The sequence below is a fragment of the Sitophilus oryzae genome, unplaced genomic scaffold (assembly GCF_002938485.1).
Source record: "Sitophilus oryzae breed Bouriz unplaced genomic scaffold, Soryzae_2.0 scaffold_1614_pilon_pilon, whole genome shotgun sequence".
Lineage (NCBI taxonomy): Eukaryota > Metazoa > Arthropoda > Insecta > Coleoptera > Curculionidae > Sitophilus > Sitophilus oryzae.
In genome coordinates, this window is record NW_022146297.1 from 561,453 (window position 1) to 581,932 (window position 20,480).

Genomic DNA, 20,480 nt, shown 5'->3' on the forward strand with positions numbered 1-20,480 from the left:
CATCTTGATAGTACAAAACTTCCAACTTGTCAAAAGATGGAAACGTACGATTAGTACTGCCGATTTTTCGCCATATACTTCAGTCGGCCGTGAGATTTAAGTAATCTTCAGATTCAGGCCTGTCGACGGCCTATATGTGTATGTAGAAATTTTAACTGACGATATACAGTAGAACCCCAATTATCCGAGTCGCAATTATCCGAGCTCCGGATTAACCTATCCAATCTAAAGACCCTGATTATCCGAGGTCGCGCGTCTATGCTCCGTTATTAACCGATCTTCTAAAATATACTATATGTATATTTACATATTTCCGTTTAAAACCGTTGGGACCGACGGGGAATTTCCTTGGCCCGTGTGAGTGGTTCTCCTTATTTATATTTTTGGACTCTTTTAGCATGTAAATTTGAGTGAATGTAGCTCGTTATTGCGTTCACTACGGAGAAGTAGTATACGTATGTACTCGCATGATTTATCTGGGTGGAGTTCTAGTTAAGTGTATACCAACTACTTTGTTTAAATTTTCGTTTGTCGTATTATAAAGGAACGAAAAAAACATAAAAGAACTGTCGTTCCTATTGAAGAAAAATTAAAAGCCATTAGGAGAATTCAAGCAGGAGAGAGAATTAAAACTGTTGCACGAGATTGTGGAGTAGGTGAGGTAACAGTTGGAGATTGGAACAGAAACGGCACTAAAATAGAAGAATGGTGTATAAAACAAGCCTCTTCGTCTTCAAGAAGAAAATCAATGAAAAAAGGCGACTATGAAAAAGTTAACGAAGCTTTATTCACGTGATTTACTCAGCAAAGATCAAAAGGTGTGCCTCTGTCAGGTCCCATTTTGCAGCAAAAAGCAATAACGATTAGTAAACAATTTCCAGAGACAGATAGGGTTACCAGCAGTTCTGGATGGAAAGGTCCTGTACAAATTTAAATGAGACAGAAGAACAAGAAAGTTTATTAGAATTAATGCAAAACTTAAAAGGTTGCGAAAATGTGACAAGACAAGACGTTGATGAATGGGTTACAGCAGATGATTTAGAAGAAGAAATGACTATTGAAGAAATAGCGAACGCTTTTCGGGAAACCGAAAAATCAGATGACGATAACTATGACGAAGAGGTGGATGAACAGCCTTCCGCTAAGATTACCCATCAAGAAGGTTTTGCTTCTCTGGAAACAGCTCTGAGGTATATTGAACAACAATCAGAGGCAACCCCAGCGGATTTGCTTCTTCTTAAGAGGTGGAGAAATATGGCAGCGAGAAAAAGAAGATGCAATATGAAACAGCAGCGCATAGATACTTATTTCACTGTTTTATAATGTAGATAGTAACTACATATGTAGGTACTTATGTATTTACATGTTAAAAATGTTAATAAACCGTTTAAAGTATGTATTGGTGCTTATTTTTTAATAAATCCAGATTATCCGAGTTTTCAGTTCTCCGAGGAGGGTCCCCCCCCCCCCCCGTTACCTCGGATAACCGGGGTTTTACTGTACAAATTGGCGGTTCTGGACTGCCGGCGAACTGTATGTTCATGAGCACTTTCAAAATCGCTCAGATTATACATGGAAAACGAAGAGATATGATGAGCTATCTTTCTTGTATGATTTATTTCCGCTGGTTTCTATACTAGTATATTATCTCCATAATACTCTCTATAGTATATTTTATTATAAAAAATATTTGATTGTTTCGTCATTTTGAAGAATCAGCTAGATTATAAAATTCCCAGTAAAAAAATATCTTTTGTCTAAAAAATGAAAATCTAAAAAAATATATATTTCACATTGTAGTTTTAAGATTCACAAAATTTATAATTTAATAATAGTACCTGTTTGAACAGTACTATACTGTTATTTTAACAAACAAGATTGTAAAACAATAAATGAATTGCTCATTCCATTATATTTTTATTTGCTATGTGTACAGAGATAAGTAGTAAAGACAATTCCTTATAAAATCACAGCAAATATACTTCATTTGCATAGGTATGTTTACCCGTAAATTTAAAAATAATAATGTCATTTAATTTGATAAAATTATTTATCCATGTTCTCTGTAATTTAGGGTCCATTATGTGGTTGTAAATATGTTAGAGTACGTTCTGTTGAAGTTTATATATTTTACTATATCGTTTAGAAACGTTGGAAACGCATTTTCAGAAAATTATTTTCAGTTGGAATATAGCTTGGCATTATTACTTTGGCGACACTCAAAATATCAGAAATGAATCAAATACTAACAGATATATTTTTATTTAATCCTGCCAACTTCAATACGTTATTCCATTTTGTCAAGTTGCTACATTCATTGATTTAACTGGAAATATTGTTTCTCTCATAAGAACCGTTCCAGAATCATTCTGTTTGGACCACTTGCTCATTTTCTATCTAGATCGTTTGCTTTTTCATTGCCTTCTATCCCTTCGTAGGCTGGTACCCAGATTAGTAGGATTTTATTATAATTGCCTAATTTGATCTACTCTAGGCATTCTATGACCAACTTCGAATTGATGATGGTTACTGAGTTAATCGCATTTAATGTTTAAACCTAGGTTGTTTTATAGTTTGAGTTTTTATAAAAACCCAAACTGCCCAAACGGCGAAATTTTTTCAGCGATGTGACTGAAATCCTTTAATGAATGCCGCGGTCAATGGTCAATATAAATTATATCTATCGCACCTTAACCCATTAAATTTTCTATACGTAGTATACCTTACCTTGTTGGCGTCAAAAGCCGCGGCATTTGGAGTTTAATACGTGCAAAACATAACGAAGGACAAAATAAAATTTTGACCGACAGTGGGAGAAAATTGGTAAAATAAAACGTTTTCAAGCGAAAATTGGTCAAGTTGAAGATTTTTTGGAATAGTTTTGAATATCTTAAGATGAAATAAAGTTTTTTTTCTTTTTTTTTGTTTTGTTTGTGGGAAAGAAAATCTTGCATAAGACACCCAGCACTAATAACAGTAAACTACTCTCCTTAGTGCCGGGTAGTGCCGGATTCTTACCGGCTAAAAAAAACAACGCTTTCGCACTTCTTCCGCATTACTTCGCCATGATAGCTGTCTGTTTACTGTCTTCTAATATAATTTTCCTTTTCCTCTAATATTTGTTTTAGTATCCCTGCATCAGTTAGTTTCCACATTTCCTCTGTCCCAGTGAGATATTTCATCATATTTTCCGCATTGAAAACTGAGCCGGTATGAATTTTATAATCATTACGAATGTAGTCCCATCTCGTACATCTAAACAGTGTATGTTTTGCGTCATCAATATTTGCACAGTAGTTGCAACTATCTGAGTCCCGTTTCTTTCTTTCCGTTAGATACTTCATAAAGCAACCATGTCCCGATAGAGCTTGCGTGACAAAGTAATCAGTCTCTCCGCATGGCCTGGATATCCATTGCCTAATATCAGGAATCAAATTATATGTCCATCTTCCTTTTATTCCTCTCACCCATCTTTCCTGCCACTTGTCGAGTAGGTCCCCTCTTGCGATTTGCTTCTGTACTCCATTGTAAATTTCCTTCCTTTCCTCTATTAATAGGTCTATGGGTGAGACGCCTGCTATTACGCCTACTGCCTCTGTAGAGATTGTTGTGTAGGCACTTGCAATTCTGATGGAAGTAAGTCTTTGGATCCCCGCGAGTTTTTTTTGTTCTGCTTTTATTACTCGTTACGGTGTGCCAGAATGGAGCCGCATAGAGTATTTGAGAGTGTATTACACTACCTAATGTTTTTTTTGGAGGATCTTGGTCCCCCAATGTTTGGCATGATGCAAGACAAGGCTGTTAATGTTTTTCCAGATTTCTGTATAGTTCGAATTATTTGTTCCGTAAATTTAAATTTAGGGTCCAGCCATACTCCTAGGTATTTGATAGCTTTTGATGGAATAATATCCACGCTCTCTATAGAAAAGCATATTGGCTTTACCTTTCGTTTTTTTGTTAATATTATTGCTTCTGTTTTCTGTGGTGCAAGTTTAAGCAATTTGCTTTCCATCCAGTTGGAAATTCGTTGAAGGCCGGTATTTGCTTTGTTCATGAGAATTTTTTCATCCTTGTCCACTATTGTCATGGCTATATCATCGGCAAAACCGATTAAAGATATTCCGACCGGCATTTCCATTCTGAGTAGACTATCATATCAGATATTCCACAATGTGGGTCCAAGTATGGAACCTTGGGGTACACCACTGCTCAAGGGTATTTCTTTGGTCTCACCTTCCGCTTCTATAATAAGTTTCCTATCCTTAAGGTATGATGCTAGAAAAGCTATTAGGCCCTCGTCTATTTTTCTCTGTCTAAGACTCTCTAATATTACTTGCCATGACGCGCTGTTAGAATGAAATAAAGTGATTTACAAAAAGTATAGGTAATTTAAACAGGTTTTTTCTAATTTTCTTCTGATTTTTTTTCGGGGGGGGGGGCATTGACCATTTGACCTTATGGTTAAGCCATGCTGTCCACCAATCCACCAAAGCCACTGATATCTACCAATGACAATGTGTATTAGGTCTAGAATGACTTCCATTGCTGCTGTTGGGCATGTTCTCATGGCTACGGTGATGCTGATGCATGCCAGTCTCTGTACTTTGCAGCTCCATAGGCAATCATGGTCTTGGTATCTGTCATGGTATATATCCAGTCCAAAATATTGCAGCCCCAGTTAGATTTTCTTCAATTTCCCGTCAGTCTTCTGCATATCATGAGATGGTAATGCTTTATGCTTTGTTGGTAATGTTCTTAATATGCCTGTTCCATAGAATCTTACTGTCTAGGTATATTTTCAGATATTTGGCACCGCTAAAGTATTAGAGCATAGTATTTATATACTCATAAAAAATGAAAGCAGGGTTGCAATAAAGATGACAGTTTTAGATTTTCTTCAAGTAATAGATTTATATCAAGTGTCCAATACCAAAAAAAGTGTCCAAGTCTAGACAATTAGCGACGATTATTACAAAAGCTTTCAAGTACAAAACAAGATCCTTTTTGAAGAACCTGTTTGTATTAACTGATGCTAGGTCAAAATTCGGACACGATTACCATATACTTGCCCGTGCCTGAACAAACACACATAAAAAGAGCGGGCTCGTCATCCAGAGGCCGCTTTTTAAACTGGCTCGTCGCCCGTGCCATAACAACATTCACAGTTCCCAATTAATTTTAGTTGGACCGGAGCAGATCGCTAATCCCCGGCGTCAGACTAATTATTTAAGGCGGAACCGAAATAGACTGAACCTCTTTGGCCTGCGGATTAACTTTATGCCATTCGGAGGAGACTCTTTTCTCGCCTGAATAATTTCTAATATGTCCGATGCTCTTTTGCCTCTCGCAGGCTTAACTCTCTTAGGCTTTTATCTTTTTGCTTCTTGTGATGTACGGCGTCGAGTGTACTCCATTACGGATGAAATAAGAGTTATTAATGAGGCTAAGCAGACGTTAAAGACGACACTAAACAGAGTTTTACAAAGAGGAGGCGTTATGTTTCAAACCGATTTATCACTGAGTTGTTTAAAAATATTTATTTGATGAATAAAATAAGTTGGTAAAATTATTGAATTGACAAATGAAAAAAGCTGAGGAACAGTACCTAGACTTTTTAACCCGCATTATCGTTTAGGTATAGTTACTTATTAGTTCTGAATACATTTCATACATTTTTTTGTAACACGCACCGAGTTATTAGGAGTCTATTACGCTGTTCGTAGTTCGTATATAACTGTTCGTGTCGCTCTCAGGAGTCGGGTAAAGCGGGTGTGTGACCGAAGGAAATAAGCCTAAGGCTTAGCCTGATCTTGTTGTAGCCACACCTAGGTCCTGATCCTAGCCAAAATTCCAAACAAACGTGCTTTGATTAAGGTTTGATTAAGATCTGAAAAGAATGATATATATGTCAATTTTTGACATTTTCGAATTTGGTTTATTTGAAATTCCAACATGCGACAATATAACTCGAAATACCAAGTGTGTGGTACCAAATTATTCGTAAAAAAATGTTTTTTTCCAAATATGTTAATGAGCCACCCTCCCTAGTTTCATTTGAAAAAATTGAGATATGATTAAAAATACGATTTGGGCATCTTTTAACTGGCCAGGAAAAGATACTAAAAACATTAGACGATCAAATCTATTTTTCCTTTGATTAAAAATTAGTGTTTTTAACACAGCCTTGGCACTCTAGATTGAAATTTAAAATTCAATTTTGTTTTAAGCGAAAATGTCAAAAGTTCATATATGATATGTCATTCTACTCAGACTGTCATTTTCTATCGAATAAAGTAAAAAAATACCGATGGTGCTATTTGAAAATCAAAAGTTATAGTAATTTTCGATGAAACAGGAAATGACCGACAGTTATAGGGGTGAGCCAGTTTTGAGACGCACCCGGTATGCAAAAATATCACGGCACGCCACTGAATTTATACAGATCACCCTTCAATTCTATGAATCGTACGGAAAAAACACACACGCGGGGCGAAAGAGTAAAAAAAGCTCTCGCATGGAAAGGCGGGAAAGACGGAAAAATAATTGCGAAATCTTCCGATCGGCTTTGCCGGCACTTCCCGGGGCTTAGCCGCCGAATTTTTAATCAGTTTCTCAAACAAGCGAAGCTTTAGACGCGCCGCCCGCGCCCGCCATTTTTCTCCCCGTATTTTAAAAAGCTCAGCGCTCAATTTTTAAGTTTATTTAGGCGAACGCGAAGGGATTACGGCTCTTTCCGTGCCTCCCGTGCTCCGCTTCTGCCACAGGCTTTCCCATCGTAGTACTCCTCGTTTTCCGCTGCAGTCCCTCATCGATTTCCGCAGGTGGAACGGGAAGAGGCAATTCGAACGTGACGTTTCCAGTTTAATAGTGTCTTTTAAATTGGCAAGAATACTTGGAATTGAATATCTGCTCGAATAAACATAGAATTAATCAATCACATACATACACTAAGAGAAACCATACATACACTAAGATCAGCCGAATAAACGAATACGAATTTCCACTAGTTATAGCCTTTGAGAAGGTTTTGGTCTGGATATATCCTAAGGCAATGAACGCTGAACAAATTAGGCAAAGAAAACAAAAGTCCTCCTACTCTGGGTGCCCGCTCACCAATGATGAGGGCAATGAAGAAGCAAACGAGCTAGCTAGAAGGAGGAGCAAACACTCTACTAACTGAATCCGAACCGTTGTGATTTCCAAGCGGAAACCAGCTTAAAGCGGAACTGAAAAACCTGGAGGACACCATCCGTAACCTGGAATGAGAATCCTCCAACGGTCTAAGACACTCGAAAAAGTTCCTCAGGACAGATCTGTAAGGTTGCGGTGATTATCATCCCTCCTAAGCATTCTACATTCTACATCCTAAGGCAATGATAGAAGCGCTAGCGAAACAAAGCATTAACAAACAAACAACAATCAACGCTTTATTGTACAAAAAGGCAAAACGGCGTCATCGACAAAGCACTCACAAAACAAACAAAAGCACAAAAAAATACAAACAACAAAAAATACACAATACAAATAATACAATTCAAAAAAAATTAAGTCATTAAAATAACAAAAAGAATATACATGGACAATTGCAGAACAGTATGCAGTAAATAGATATAATTTTAGAGTTATAAAATATTAAATACTTGAGCTTTGACCAATGTGTGAGATGATCAAAATTTTAAAATTAAAAATTGTTCATAATTAAACATCAACAAAAAAGTCGTTTACCGTATATAGGGCTCCCTCCAGTAAGTATGATTTTAGAGCTTTGCGAAATGCGGGAAAGAATGAAAGCGACTTGATGATTGTACATTTTTTTGGCATTGTACAGTATTGAACATTTAACTAGTTCTGATCTCGGGGTTGGCAGATAAAGATCGTGCTCCGCATTCCTAAGTGGATAGTTATGAGATGGCCTTTCGGGAATAGCAGATATGTGCTTGCGGATTAAGCAAACAGAATCAAAAATGTATAAAGAAGGAAGAGTCAGTATTTTGAAATTCTTAAAGAAATTCTGGCAGTGAGTTCTACAGACCTGATGTATATAGAAACTCTCGCCAATATATATATATATACATATATAAGAAGACATAACAAGAGTAATGATATATAAAACAACCCTAGAGTTCCCAATTGGCAAAGTAGTACAACTGGGACACGCAATATCCCAAAAATTGTTGACAGCAACACTAGAAGATATCTTCCGTCAACTGGACTGGACCAACAAAGGATTAAAAATAGATGGAGAATATCTTAACTAGTGGTGGGCATTACGATTCTTTTTAGTGAATCAAATCACACGATTCAATTTCTCATATTGAATCGACTCCTACGACTCGTTCATTTGAACGAACCACATTCACAATTTACGTTTCATAAGCAGTACTTTAATTGTAGTTTTTGTTTATAGTTTACAATAAAAGTTTTGCGTTTCCCCTTCTCAATTCTTAAGCCGAGTCTCGAACAATAATACAATACCGTGCTGGCAACGATTCAATTGAAAGAACCGTATTCTAAGTGGTGAATTGAATCTCACGATTCATTTTTAATACTTGTTCAAATGAATGACTCGTTCAATATTTGCCCACCTCTAATCTTAGCCATCTAAGATCCACTGATAACATAGTCGCAATTGCCAATAGTCCTGAAGAACTACAAGCACAAATTAACCAACACAATACAGCCAGCAATAAAGTAGGTCTCAATATGAATTTAGCAAAAACTAAAGTAAAGTAGAACGAACTAACAGACAGAAAATTAAGGTAATAGATGTCATCCATAGAACCAAATCCCTCAAGTCGCAATGTACAGGACACCTGGCAAGAATCACGGATGTATATGAATCACAAAAAATACAGCATAGTACTCACGAGGAATTAAGAGACCTAGAAGAAGACCAAAAGATATTTGCAAATTAGCAGGATAACTTGGGTCCGCATAGCCAACGATAGACAATAATGCGCTCAACTACAAAGAGATTATCTAAATATATGAGGGAGGCTACACCATAATTGGAAATGGTTTGAATAAGCTGAAAATGATGATAATGATGATGATGTTTCAAGAAAGAAATCCAAAATTACGACACTGATGATGACGTAACAATTGAGACCATTGATGATTTGAATATTTTGCTGATAAACGAACAAATGGGAGAACAGCTTGCTGCGCTTTATACGGGGAAAGATGGAAAGACAAACTGGCGTAAGCACCCTGGAAACATACAAGTAAGAACTCGTGCAGAAAACATTATCAAATGCCTTCCTGGTGTAAAGGCAAATGCAAGAGGAAAAAAAAGTGCGATGGAGATTTGGAGCCATTTTTTCCCCGATAATATTTTAGAGGTTATTGTTGAAAACACAAATATTTTTATTGGCATGAGCCACTTTGATCCCTCTAATCGATCTGCAAGGCGAACCGATATTATTGAATTGATTTATATTAAAAATATGATTTATTAACATGAAGCAATAATATAATTACTAAAAAAGCGTAGTAATATTTTATTTACCCAGTATTTTTGTCAAATCTCGAGAGAAAAGAAGCGCGGAGTCTTACTCCGCACGTTATCTTTTATGTCACGTTTCGGCACGTTATCTCTCAAAGGTTAAAGCAGAAACGTCTACAAAAACCGTTGACGTTCTGTTAAAATGACATTATATCAAGTTAAACTTCAAAATTAACAATTACTACCTGATAACAATTACTTAATAAGGTAAAACCAAAAAGCTTTAAAACTTTCTGTATGATTATTTTTAATTTGTTTTTAATTTTTACGTATGTTGTGTTTACACAGATAACAGAAAAATCAATCGAATATAACAAACCAGCGTATATGTGTTTTATTGATTTAGAAAAAGCGTTCGACCGTGTGCAGCTAAGAGACGTTGTACACCTTCTTTACAATAGGCAAATCCCACACAACCTCTTTAAAACCATACAAAACATATATGAAGCGAACCAAATTCAAGCTAAAATTAACGGGGTCCTGACCGAACCAATAAATGTAGGCTGGGGGCCGACAAGGTGACTCCCTGAGCCCTCTTCTTTTCAACATCATTATGGACGAAATAATAGGAAATGTACGTTTACTGAAGGGATACAGTATGTGCGACCAGGAAATTACTATTCTATGCTATGCCGACGACGCCGTATTGGTAGCTGAAAATGATAACGATCTACAGCGCTTATTACATCGATTTAATTGCACTGCCAAATCACTTAATATGATAATATCGACCCAGAAAACTAAATGCATGACGACATCAAAAGTACCACTAAGATGCAAACTGGAAGTCGAGGGCAATGTTATTCAGCAAGAGATGAAGTTTAAGTATCTAGGCATAGAAATCTCAGGATATGGTGATGTAGAAGCGGAGGTGCGAGAACGGACAACGAAGGCAACCAGAATAGCAGGATGCCTGAATGATACAATATGGCGAAATAAAAACATTGAGGTGGAGACTAAAGCGAGAATTTACAAGGCAACGGTACGACCAATAGTGACATACACTGCAGAAACTCGACCTGATACAGCGAAAACTAAACAATTACTAGAAACAACCGAAATGAGAGTACTACGCAGAATAGCTGGAAAGACGCTTCTGGACAGGGAGAGAAATGAAAGCATTAGAAGAGCGTGCAAGGTGGAAAATGTAAATGAGTGGGTATTCAGCAGAAAGGAAGAATGGAACGACCATATCAGCAGAATGGACAACAGAAGGATAGTGAGAGTTGCATGCGACAAATCACCGCTAGGTCGCAGAAGCTTAGAACGTCCACGAAAACGATGGAGCGACAACTTGTCAGTCTGACCGGTAGAGACGACGAAACCAAACAGGCGATTCGCTTAGTATGAAGAAGGAAGAAGAAGAAGAAGAAGTATGTTGTGTTTATTTATGTTCTTTAAAATCAAAGAAAAAATAATAAAAACCAATCAATAGTCTTCCAATGACATTTTCGTTATCAATCCAACAATTTATGTAAAATTTAAAATCACAAAAACATTAGTTAGATATTCAGAAACATTCAAAATAGATATATTTTGTTTTCACCATGTCGTGTTAAATGAGGTTACGCATAAAAAAAACCTTGTTTACACACATTCAAGAATACCGCTTAAATCTACTCTATTTCTCTAATTTATTTTTTAAAATCACCTTACACCACACCATTCGAATAAATTCGTGCTCGCCGACACCAAAATGAGTCTAATGAACCATTAACTAAACCCTTTGACTTATTTTCGTGATTTTCCGGTGAATGTGTCAAACGCGTCCACCGCATTGGCCAAAAATTTATTCGGAAACCTTAAATCCGACTTATAAACAAAGATTATTTTTGATACCGGCAGCTTTGCTCGGGATTTAGATTGGAGATTTATCGGGCGGCCGTTTTAAAATGACGTTTAAATTCGTGACTTATGTCAAGTTTTAAGACGAGTAAATAATGGTCAAGTTTGCCGACGGTCGGAGAATTTATAGTCGGTTTACAAGAAAAAGAATTTAAATTATTTGGAGCGCGCTATGTTGCTATTGTAAAAATAACCGGTGAAGTTCCAAGTATGTGTCTGAGGTATTTGTTACTAAAAATATATACCTATATTAAATAAACTTTAGAACTGGGAAATCAGATTTTTTTACTTTGACACCAATTTGTATTATGAATACGTATTATGAGTTAATTTGCAAAGCAGTGGCGGATACAAGAATTTATTTTAGGGGGGGGGGGGCAAAATAAAAAGCCATGTAGAATATGATTTTTAGGGCGTCATTTTTAACCCAGAAACCTAATATTTTACACAATTTACAGATTTTGGGGGGGGGGCGCATGTATGCCCCCCCCCCCTCTGTATCCTCCACTGTTGCAAAGTAATAACACTGATTAAGTCCAGGGGTGGATGGGGAAGTGGAAACCGGCCCGGGAATAACAGGCAACCGGCCCGAATCCACAAAAACAAAATGACCACAACGAAGAAACATATTTGATTTATTAATATACAGGGTGTCCTAGAAATAAGTGCAAGTATTTTATCTGGTAGTATATTTCGGCCTCAGAAACACGCCTATCATTTTTTTTTGCAAAAATTGTTTGAAGAAATTTTTGGAAATTTTTTTAGTTTTAAGCTAAGAAAACATAATTTCTTGATAATCTGGCAACATAGGTACTAGATTAAATTTACATGAAAGAAAATACAGAAAAGATCCAGTGGTTCTCAAAATTTAAGTTCTGGGACACCCTGGGTAAGGGTCAAATTACCCCAAGTAAGAGATCTTTTGCCTCCGATTTTTTAAAAATTGTCTTGATCAAAATTTTTATAAAGATCAATATAGCGGGTCGGCCATGACTGAATTTTTACTAGAAAATCGCTCAGTTTCACAGGGTTCTACAGGGTTCACCTACTGTTTTATTTCCATTATCGATAACGGTAATTAATTTGATCTTGAATATGCTACGATTTTGAATCACGGTTTTGATAAACTTTAAGACTTCCTGATTCATTCAGTTCAGTTGGCCCAATCCTCTATGAAATACATTATTTTTAGTTTTTCAGGTATATTCTTTCTTACAGATTGTAAAAAGAAATTCTCTCTTTTCTCGTACAGCAGCAGCTTAGTCATGTATACGTGTTTTAATTTTGGTATAATTCTCATCACGTAACTTTTCCTAGTTTCTACATTTGGCATCTTGTATGATAATGCCATGACTAAAACGAAAAAAATCTAGGCAATACCTAAGCAGTGGATATAAATGTGTTTAATAAAAGAATAGCGGTAAAACTATACAGAATGAGTCTTAAATAAGTTCAAATATTTTCAGGGGTGGTATATTTCGACCCCAGGAACACGTCTATGATTTTTTTTGGAAAAAAAGGTGTTGAAAATCGTGCTTTTTCGTTTAAATTTTCCTGTATATTTTAGAAAAATTTTTAGAATTTCCTGTTCACCGCAAATTTTCCCACGGTATAGTTTCTTAATATTCGATATTATGGCACAAAAAGAGATGCAAATACAGAATGATTTAGGTGGCAAATTTTTTTGAAAATAAATCAGTTTTTTTTTAAATTTAAACTTTAATAACTCGGTTATTTTGGACTTATTTGAAACACGGTAAAGAGAATATATTATGTTTCTTTTATTCATATCTACCAGCCCTGATAATAATTGCATAAAACAGCACAATAAATAAGGTGCACTTATAAACTCACCTTGTATAATAAAACATTTTAAATGAAACAGCAAACAACAGATGTTTATTAAAATTATAAAGAGTCTCAGAGGAAGACATCTAACAATAGTTATTTTACAAATTGGTGTTTATGTGTTTAAAAGCAACTAACGATTATATTGATGCAAATTGATTAGTTAGTTAGTCAGTCACTAAGAATCTTACGTAGTTTTAGTTAGAAGATTAACCATTTAATTTTTGCGAAATCAATCTTTTTTTGAGCACTGATCGGGACCGGCCCATCTTCCCACCGACCCACCGGGAATTTTTCCGTTTTCCCATATGGCCCATCCACCCCTGATTAAGTCTATCCGTAAACTCAATAACCATCAATTCGAAATTTGTCAAAGGCAAAGAAAATCCTACTCCTAAAGTTCTCCTACTCTGGTTGTCAGCCCACCAAGGGCAGAAGGTAATGAAAAAGCGAGTGAAAAAGCAAACAATCTAGCTAGAAACACTGTAAAAAAAATGAGTGAAATTTCACTCAGATTTCACTCAATACTTTCTCAATTTCTGTCCACACCCGATTGAGTGAAATTTCCACTCTACAGAACCGAGTGAATCTTCAATTCTCAGAGTGAAAAGCACTGAGTGTTTTCACTCAATCGAGATTAGACGAAAGACTCCTTTTTTACTCATTATTGTTTACCTTGAGTAGGATTTTGATCGATTTTGATAATTTATTCACTTTAAAATGAGTGAACTCACTAAGTGTTGAGTTCAAGACACCTTTTATTGAGTGACTTTTACTCAAATTTGTGTTACACTTAACTCGATTAGTACTCATATCTGAGTATTAATTTCACTCAGTATTGAGAAATATATTCTAAATTATTTTTTTAAAAGCTATATGTAAGCTAACTTGTTATTTTATAACAGGTGGGCAGGTGCCTTTCAAAGGTAAGTTTCAGTTTAGGACATGGTCTCGAACATGTCCATTTCCTAAAATTCACTTTTGGGAGGCATCTGGTCACTTGTAATAAAATAACAAGTTAGCTTACATAGCTTTTAAAAAAATCATTTAGAATATTTCGTTTTTTTTAACAAACCAAATAAAAAACTGTAGAACCTTCAAAAATATTTTTATTTGTCATTTTTATTTGACAAAAAAACAAATAAAACCAAATATAACACTATTATTATAATATCAAAAACATTTTAAAAAGTTTTCAACTCTTTTTGGAAAAAATACAGGAACTTTTTAAGCTAGATGTCTAGAAAAGTTGCATCACATCGCAAAAATCCGCTTTATTAAGAGCATTCGTCAGCTCGGCTACCAACATTCTCGAATATTTCTAATTTCTAAACTAACTTTTAATAACGAAAATCCTCCGGAAAATCCAGATACTTTTCCTCCTGAAAATTAAAAAAAAATGTTATTCTGCCAAATGTTCCAGTTCCCAGTTCCAGATTGAGGGAAAGTACCTAGATTTTCGCTACGCTAATTAGTCCAGGAAACATCCGAGCATTGCGGCAATCAGTAGACGCAGTCGAATTTGAATATATGTTAGGCGGATTTCTGCGATGTGAAAAAAAATGTTCTTAACATAAAACATATTTAGGAGTTATGAGTTCGTATTCGCTTCACCACGCCACGCGGCCACTGTCACACTTTACATCACACACACATACACTATGGACTTGTAACCTGGGCACCTTCGAAGGAACAAGACAACCTACGACTCGAACAGATAATTAAAAACTGAGGAACAGGGAAATAGCTTATTCGGTATCGAAGAAGCGCGTATGACGTATGATTAGTAATGAGCGAAAATACTCTAAACTGGGTGATTTCACTCAAATTTTTATTGTGTAAAACATAACATGAGTTTTTAAGTGAATTTTTTCTATTCCATTACTCAAAGATAGGGGTTATAACTCGAACATGAGCTTATTCAATAGCTATTGATTAAATAGAGATCATATTTGAGTAAAATGATGAATTTACTCTATTTTAGATAAAAATGTACTCAATTATTTCACTCAAAAAATTCACTCCCTGAGAAATATGTGTTCACTCAGGCTGATTTTTTACAGTGAAAGGAGCGAACACTCTCTCCAACTGGACCAGAACCGTTCTGCTTCCCAAGTAGTAACCAGCTTACAGAACTAAATTAACTTAAATAATAATATAATTAATAACTTATTAACTCAAGAACTAAATTTAGGAAGTTGGAAGACTCCATCTGTAACATGGAATGGGAATCCTCCAACGGTTTAAATCACTCAAAGAACTTCCTCAGGACTTACGACCGAGAATAATCAAATTTTCCTTGATTTAAGTAAGGACAATTTTCGGATTGTCACTGGGTTTATAACAGGACATTGTCTCTTCAATGAAAAGCTCAGTAGAAAGAAGCTAAGAAATAACGGCGAAAGCAAATTCTGCGGGGAAAATGGAGAAGCACCAGAACACGTCATCATTGAGTGCGCGGAGACGATAACCATTCGTGTAATAAACTTTGGTACGACTGATATGAGATGGAAACTAACCTCTGGAAAACTGTCTCAGATACTGGCTTTTGTCAAAGTCCTGAGACTGTATCTTAGAGTGCCATACTATATACGAGCGTCGGCTACTTCTCGCAAGTACTTGTGATGTGTGTCATCAGTGTTTCACAAGTACACAGGACCTACATTTTATCGCCGAATCCGAACGGCACTATTTGAGAGGCTGTAAGGGGCAAATGTACTCGCAAGGTGGTTTGTCATTGCCTTCCTTGAGGTGGCGGCTCGCTGGTCGCTCTATTTAGATAAATCAATATTTTTATTCAAATAAATAAAGCGATCGACTGTACTGGTTGGGGAACCAACTACTACGATAATAAAGTCAATACAACATCTTGCATACGTCCACTCTACCGGGTATTTATTATTACTTGTATTTAGCATCGTCGTTGGAAACGCAGGAAATCCCATGCAAATTTTGAACTGTCCAAATATTGGCTGCCCTATTAATGCCCACTTGCACCGTTTGTATAAACTTTGTTTAAAGGCTAAACAGCGATTAACTATAATAAGATATTATACAGGGTGTTTCAAAACAAATGCGAAAAACTTCAGGGGCTGATTCCTTGTTCAAAATAAAGGGTAGTTAAAATCAATCATTAGGGAGATATCGCGTTACAAAGATGGCGGAAAAATAATGTTTTAATTTTTTATCTTGAAAACGAAAAGAGATGGACTAATGAAATTGTATGGAAGCATTAGTGTTATGAAAACACACTTTCTGGTAATTTTCTCACTTTTTTAAAATGAGTGGAAGGGGTTGAAATAAACTACTCCTATTATACTTGTTAACGAAATTTAAAGAAAAATCTTATCAAACACATGCAAAAAAATTAATTTGGATAGTCTAGTTTGTTTAGAAACTTTTTTATCTCTTGTGTTTTTTTGATAAAACTCACCGATTTGAAATTAAAAAATAAAATGTAAAGCATTACCCCATGCCAGGACAAAAAACATTTTTATTTTTTAATATGTACTTTTTTTATTATTTTTCTTTCATGAATTAAAAAACAGAATTAAAAATTGTTTGGTAAATAATTTTTAAGAGGTTATCGTTCAGAAGAAAATGTAACGATATTATTACGAAATATAACTGTTTGACAGCAGCCTACTAGATTCTTTATCCAAAAATGTTTTTTGTCCTGACATGATTGTAATGCTTTACATTTTATTTTTTAATTTCAAATCGGTGAGTTTTACCAAAAAAACACAAGAGATAAAAAAGTGTCTAAACAAACTAAACTATCCAAATTTTTTTTTGCATGTTTTTGATAAGATTTTTCTTTAAATTTCGTAAAAAAGAATGATAAGGGTAGTTTATTTCAAACCCTTCCACTTATTTTAAAAAAGTGAAAAAATTACCAGAAAGTGTGTTTTCATAACAGTAATGCTTCCAACAAATTTCATTAGTCTATCTCTTTTCGTTTTCAAGATAAAAAATAAAAACATTATTTTTCCGCCATCTTTGTACCGCGATATCTCCCTAATGGTTGACTTTTGACCCAACGTTTATGAAGCAAACTACCCTTTATTTTGAACAAGGAATCAGCCCCTGAAGTTTTTCGCATTTGTTTTGAAACACCCTGTATAGTTAATCGCTGTTAGCCTTTAAACAAAGTTTATACAAACGGTGCAAGTGGGCATATATCTACAGCTAAGCCGTAAATAGGGTTTTTAAAGGTCTGAATATGGCTGAATATACACTTTGAACAATTTTGGACAATCCGATATTAAGGAATTTAAGAAATACTGAATCTATTTTTAAATTAAAACTGAACAGGTAACAATGCAAAACCAGGCAAATGCAAACGTACCTTAAGTTGTCATCCAATAATTTTGGCAATGTCAAATTACATTTTATAAACGCCTGTTTTTTGCCCTATTCGAACCAGTTTTAAATTACAAAAATATATTCCGGGAACACTAACCGTAGGAATTAAAACGCAGTTAGTGTAGACACTACAACAAATTACATTTGACAATGATGAAATCATGGGTTGACAACTTATGGTATGATGACATTTGCTTCGTTTTGCATTGTTACTTGTTCAGTTTTAAATTAAAAATAGATGCAGTTTTTCTTAAATTACTTAAAATCTGCTTGTTCAAAATTGTTCAAATTTGGCATGTGTATTCAGCATAAGTCGCCCTTTAAAAAAAATATTTACGCTTAATTAATATGGGAGCCAATATTTGGACAGATCAAAATTTGCATGGGATTTCTTTTTTTTTTACTTTATTTAAGAAAATGAGCTATAATGAACTTTTTCATTATAACTTACATATGTAATATTTCATTAATTTAAAATAATACCCTCTATTCATTAAAGGACGACAATTATTTAATTTTTGAAAAACAAAAAAAATAATGTTCTCACAAAACAAAACTAGTTACCGAATGGAACAAGATACGAAAAAATGTCAAGAGATATTTTGTGAGTGAAATATGCTGAAGACTTTCTTAAAATCCCATGACTTTAAATTAAAAAGCTAGTTTCTTAGTCGCGTTACGATTTGGTCATTAATTTTTGGAGCACTGCATACAATTTTAATACAAAATTAAGTATTTCTGTTTATTTTTCAGGAAGTCGATCGCTTTCCGATTCAATCAAAACGGAAGCGGGCGTTGGAGTCGATACTCCCGAATCTGAAGATGGGAAGAACGACAAAAAAACGAAACGTCAACGGCGACAACGGACGCATTTCACGAGTCAACAATTACAAGAATTGGAGGCGACGTTTGCCAGAAATCGATATCCTGATATGAGCACAAGGGAGGAAATTGCGATGTGGACCAATCTAACTGAAGCTAGAGTTCGAGTGAGTAATTAAAATATTTAAAAATATACTATTAGATATATTTCAACCTACAATAACCAAGAAATATCTTTTTTAAGAATCATGAAAATCATTAGACTTTTGATAAATCGATTTTTTAAAGTAGTAAATAATTTTTATTAAAAGCAACCATTAAAAAATATAGTTTCAAATAAACAACTAAAATGAAATGTAAAACACGAGGTTCTTCACAAGCCATTGCTTAACATTTTAACATAAATTTCTTTCTGCCTACAAGCAGAGAAGGGTACATTACCATTATTGGATAATAAGAAATATTGACAAACTGCTCTCTTCATATCTAAATTTACTGTGATAATTTCAATCAAGAAGTTTTAGATTCGGAGAAGTTTTTGCAGAACGTCGGATTGTAGATTTAAATAAAAAAAAAAACATTTGCCTACATCAGACTGATCAGTAGAATCTAGTCCAATGCTCAAACAAAATCTGCATTAACGTGTTATTATTAGATATACAATAGGTTTAAATTCTATAGAGTATGATTAGTTTCAGCTTATTCAACCATTTCCAGTTATGGTGTAGCCTCCCTCACATATACTCTCTTTGTAGTTTGGCCCATTGTTGCTTATTGTTGCTATGCGGGCCCAAGTTATCCCTGCTAATTTCCTAATGTCATGGTCCCATCTCAGGTTCGATCTTCTTCAAGCTCTCTTAATTCCTCGTGGCATGCTGTAATCTTTGTGGTCCATCTGATGTCCGTTCTTCTTACCAGGTGTCCTGCCCATTGCCATTTGGGGGATTTTACTCTGTGGATGACATCTATTACCTTGATCTTTTGTCGTATCCACTCTTCTCTTTTACGTTCTCTCTTGGTTATTCCCAGCATATTACGTTCCATTGAGCGTTGTGCAACCTTTAGTTTCCATATGATGTCCGTTTTAAGTGTCCAGGTTTCTCAGGTAGGTCATGACTGGTAGTACACATTGGTCGAATATTTTCTTCTTTAGATAGAGTGGCATTCTAGATTTGAATATGATTGAGTTTCTTCCATAAGTACTCCATGCTAACTTAATTCTCCTGATTGATCTGTTGATTTCTGGTATTAGAGATCCCGAGCTCTGTATTAGTTGTCCTAAATATACATATTATTCTATTATTTCCAGTGTTGTGTTATTTCTAGAATGGCTTTTCTTTCCACTAGTTCGTTTCCACTATACATTGCTTTAATTTTTGCTAAATTCATTTTGAGATCCATTTTATTGCTGCCTGCATTTAGTTCATTAATTTGTGATTGTAGTTCTTCAGGCCTATTGGCAATTAGGACTATGTCATCAACGAATCTAAGATATTTTTCATCTATTTTTAAATCAGCTGCTCAGTCCAGTTGACGGAAGATTTCTTCTAATGTTGCTGCAAACAGCTTTGGGGATATCGCGTTTCCCTTCCGTACTCCTTTGCAGTTTGGGAAGTCTGGGGTTGTTTTATATATCATTACTCTTGCACTTCTGTCAAATATTGGCGAAAGTTTCTATATAAGGCCTGTCAATGCCTTGTTTCGTTAGTTCTCTAGAGTTTTATTTGTTACGATATATTATTTTAATGTATTTCGGTGATTTTTTATTCTTCCAGATAAGAGGAGTTGTTTTTGTTGATTCTGTCTTTCCATAGTGGTATGCCGGACCGCAAGTTAGCGACTATGTTATGTTTACGCGTGTTAGCAGTTGTAGGTCAAAAAGGTAAAATAATGACTTAAACGACTTAGCCCCTGAAAATTTTGAATAATCAGAAGCTAGAGAGGTTTTAAGAGTCTATTACGCTGTACTGTAAGGGTCGCTCTCAGGGGTCGGGTAAAGCGGGTGTGTGGCCGAAGGTAATAATATGTATATTATATTTCAGAAATCTGCCTAAGGCTTAGCCCGATCCTGTCGTGTTAAGCCACACCCAAAATT

At 35.2% G+C, this 20,480-nt stretch overlaps 1 protein-coding gene across 2 annotated transcripts in view; it reads left to right on the top strand.

Annotated features, from left to right (window-relative positions):
- LOC115880060 (pituitary homeobox homolog Ptx1) overlaps positions 1 to 20,480 on the top strand; it is a 139,780-nt gene that overhangs the window by 86,506 nt on the left and 32,794 nt on the right. For both annotated transcript variants that reach the window (XM_030897182.1, XM_030897183.1), the window contains exon 4: positions 18,317 to 18,552. In XM_030897182.1, coding sequence (XP_030753042.1) covers positions 18,317 to 18,552 — 236 coding nt within the window. The remainder of the gene's footprint in view (positions 1 to 18,316; positions 18,553 to 20,480) is intronic.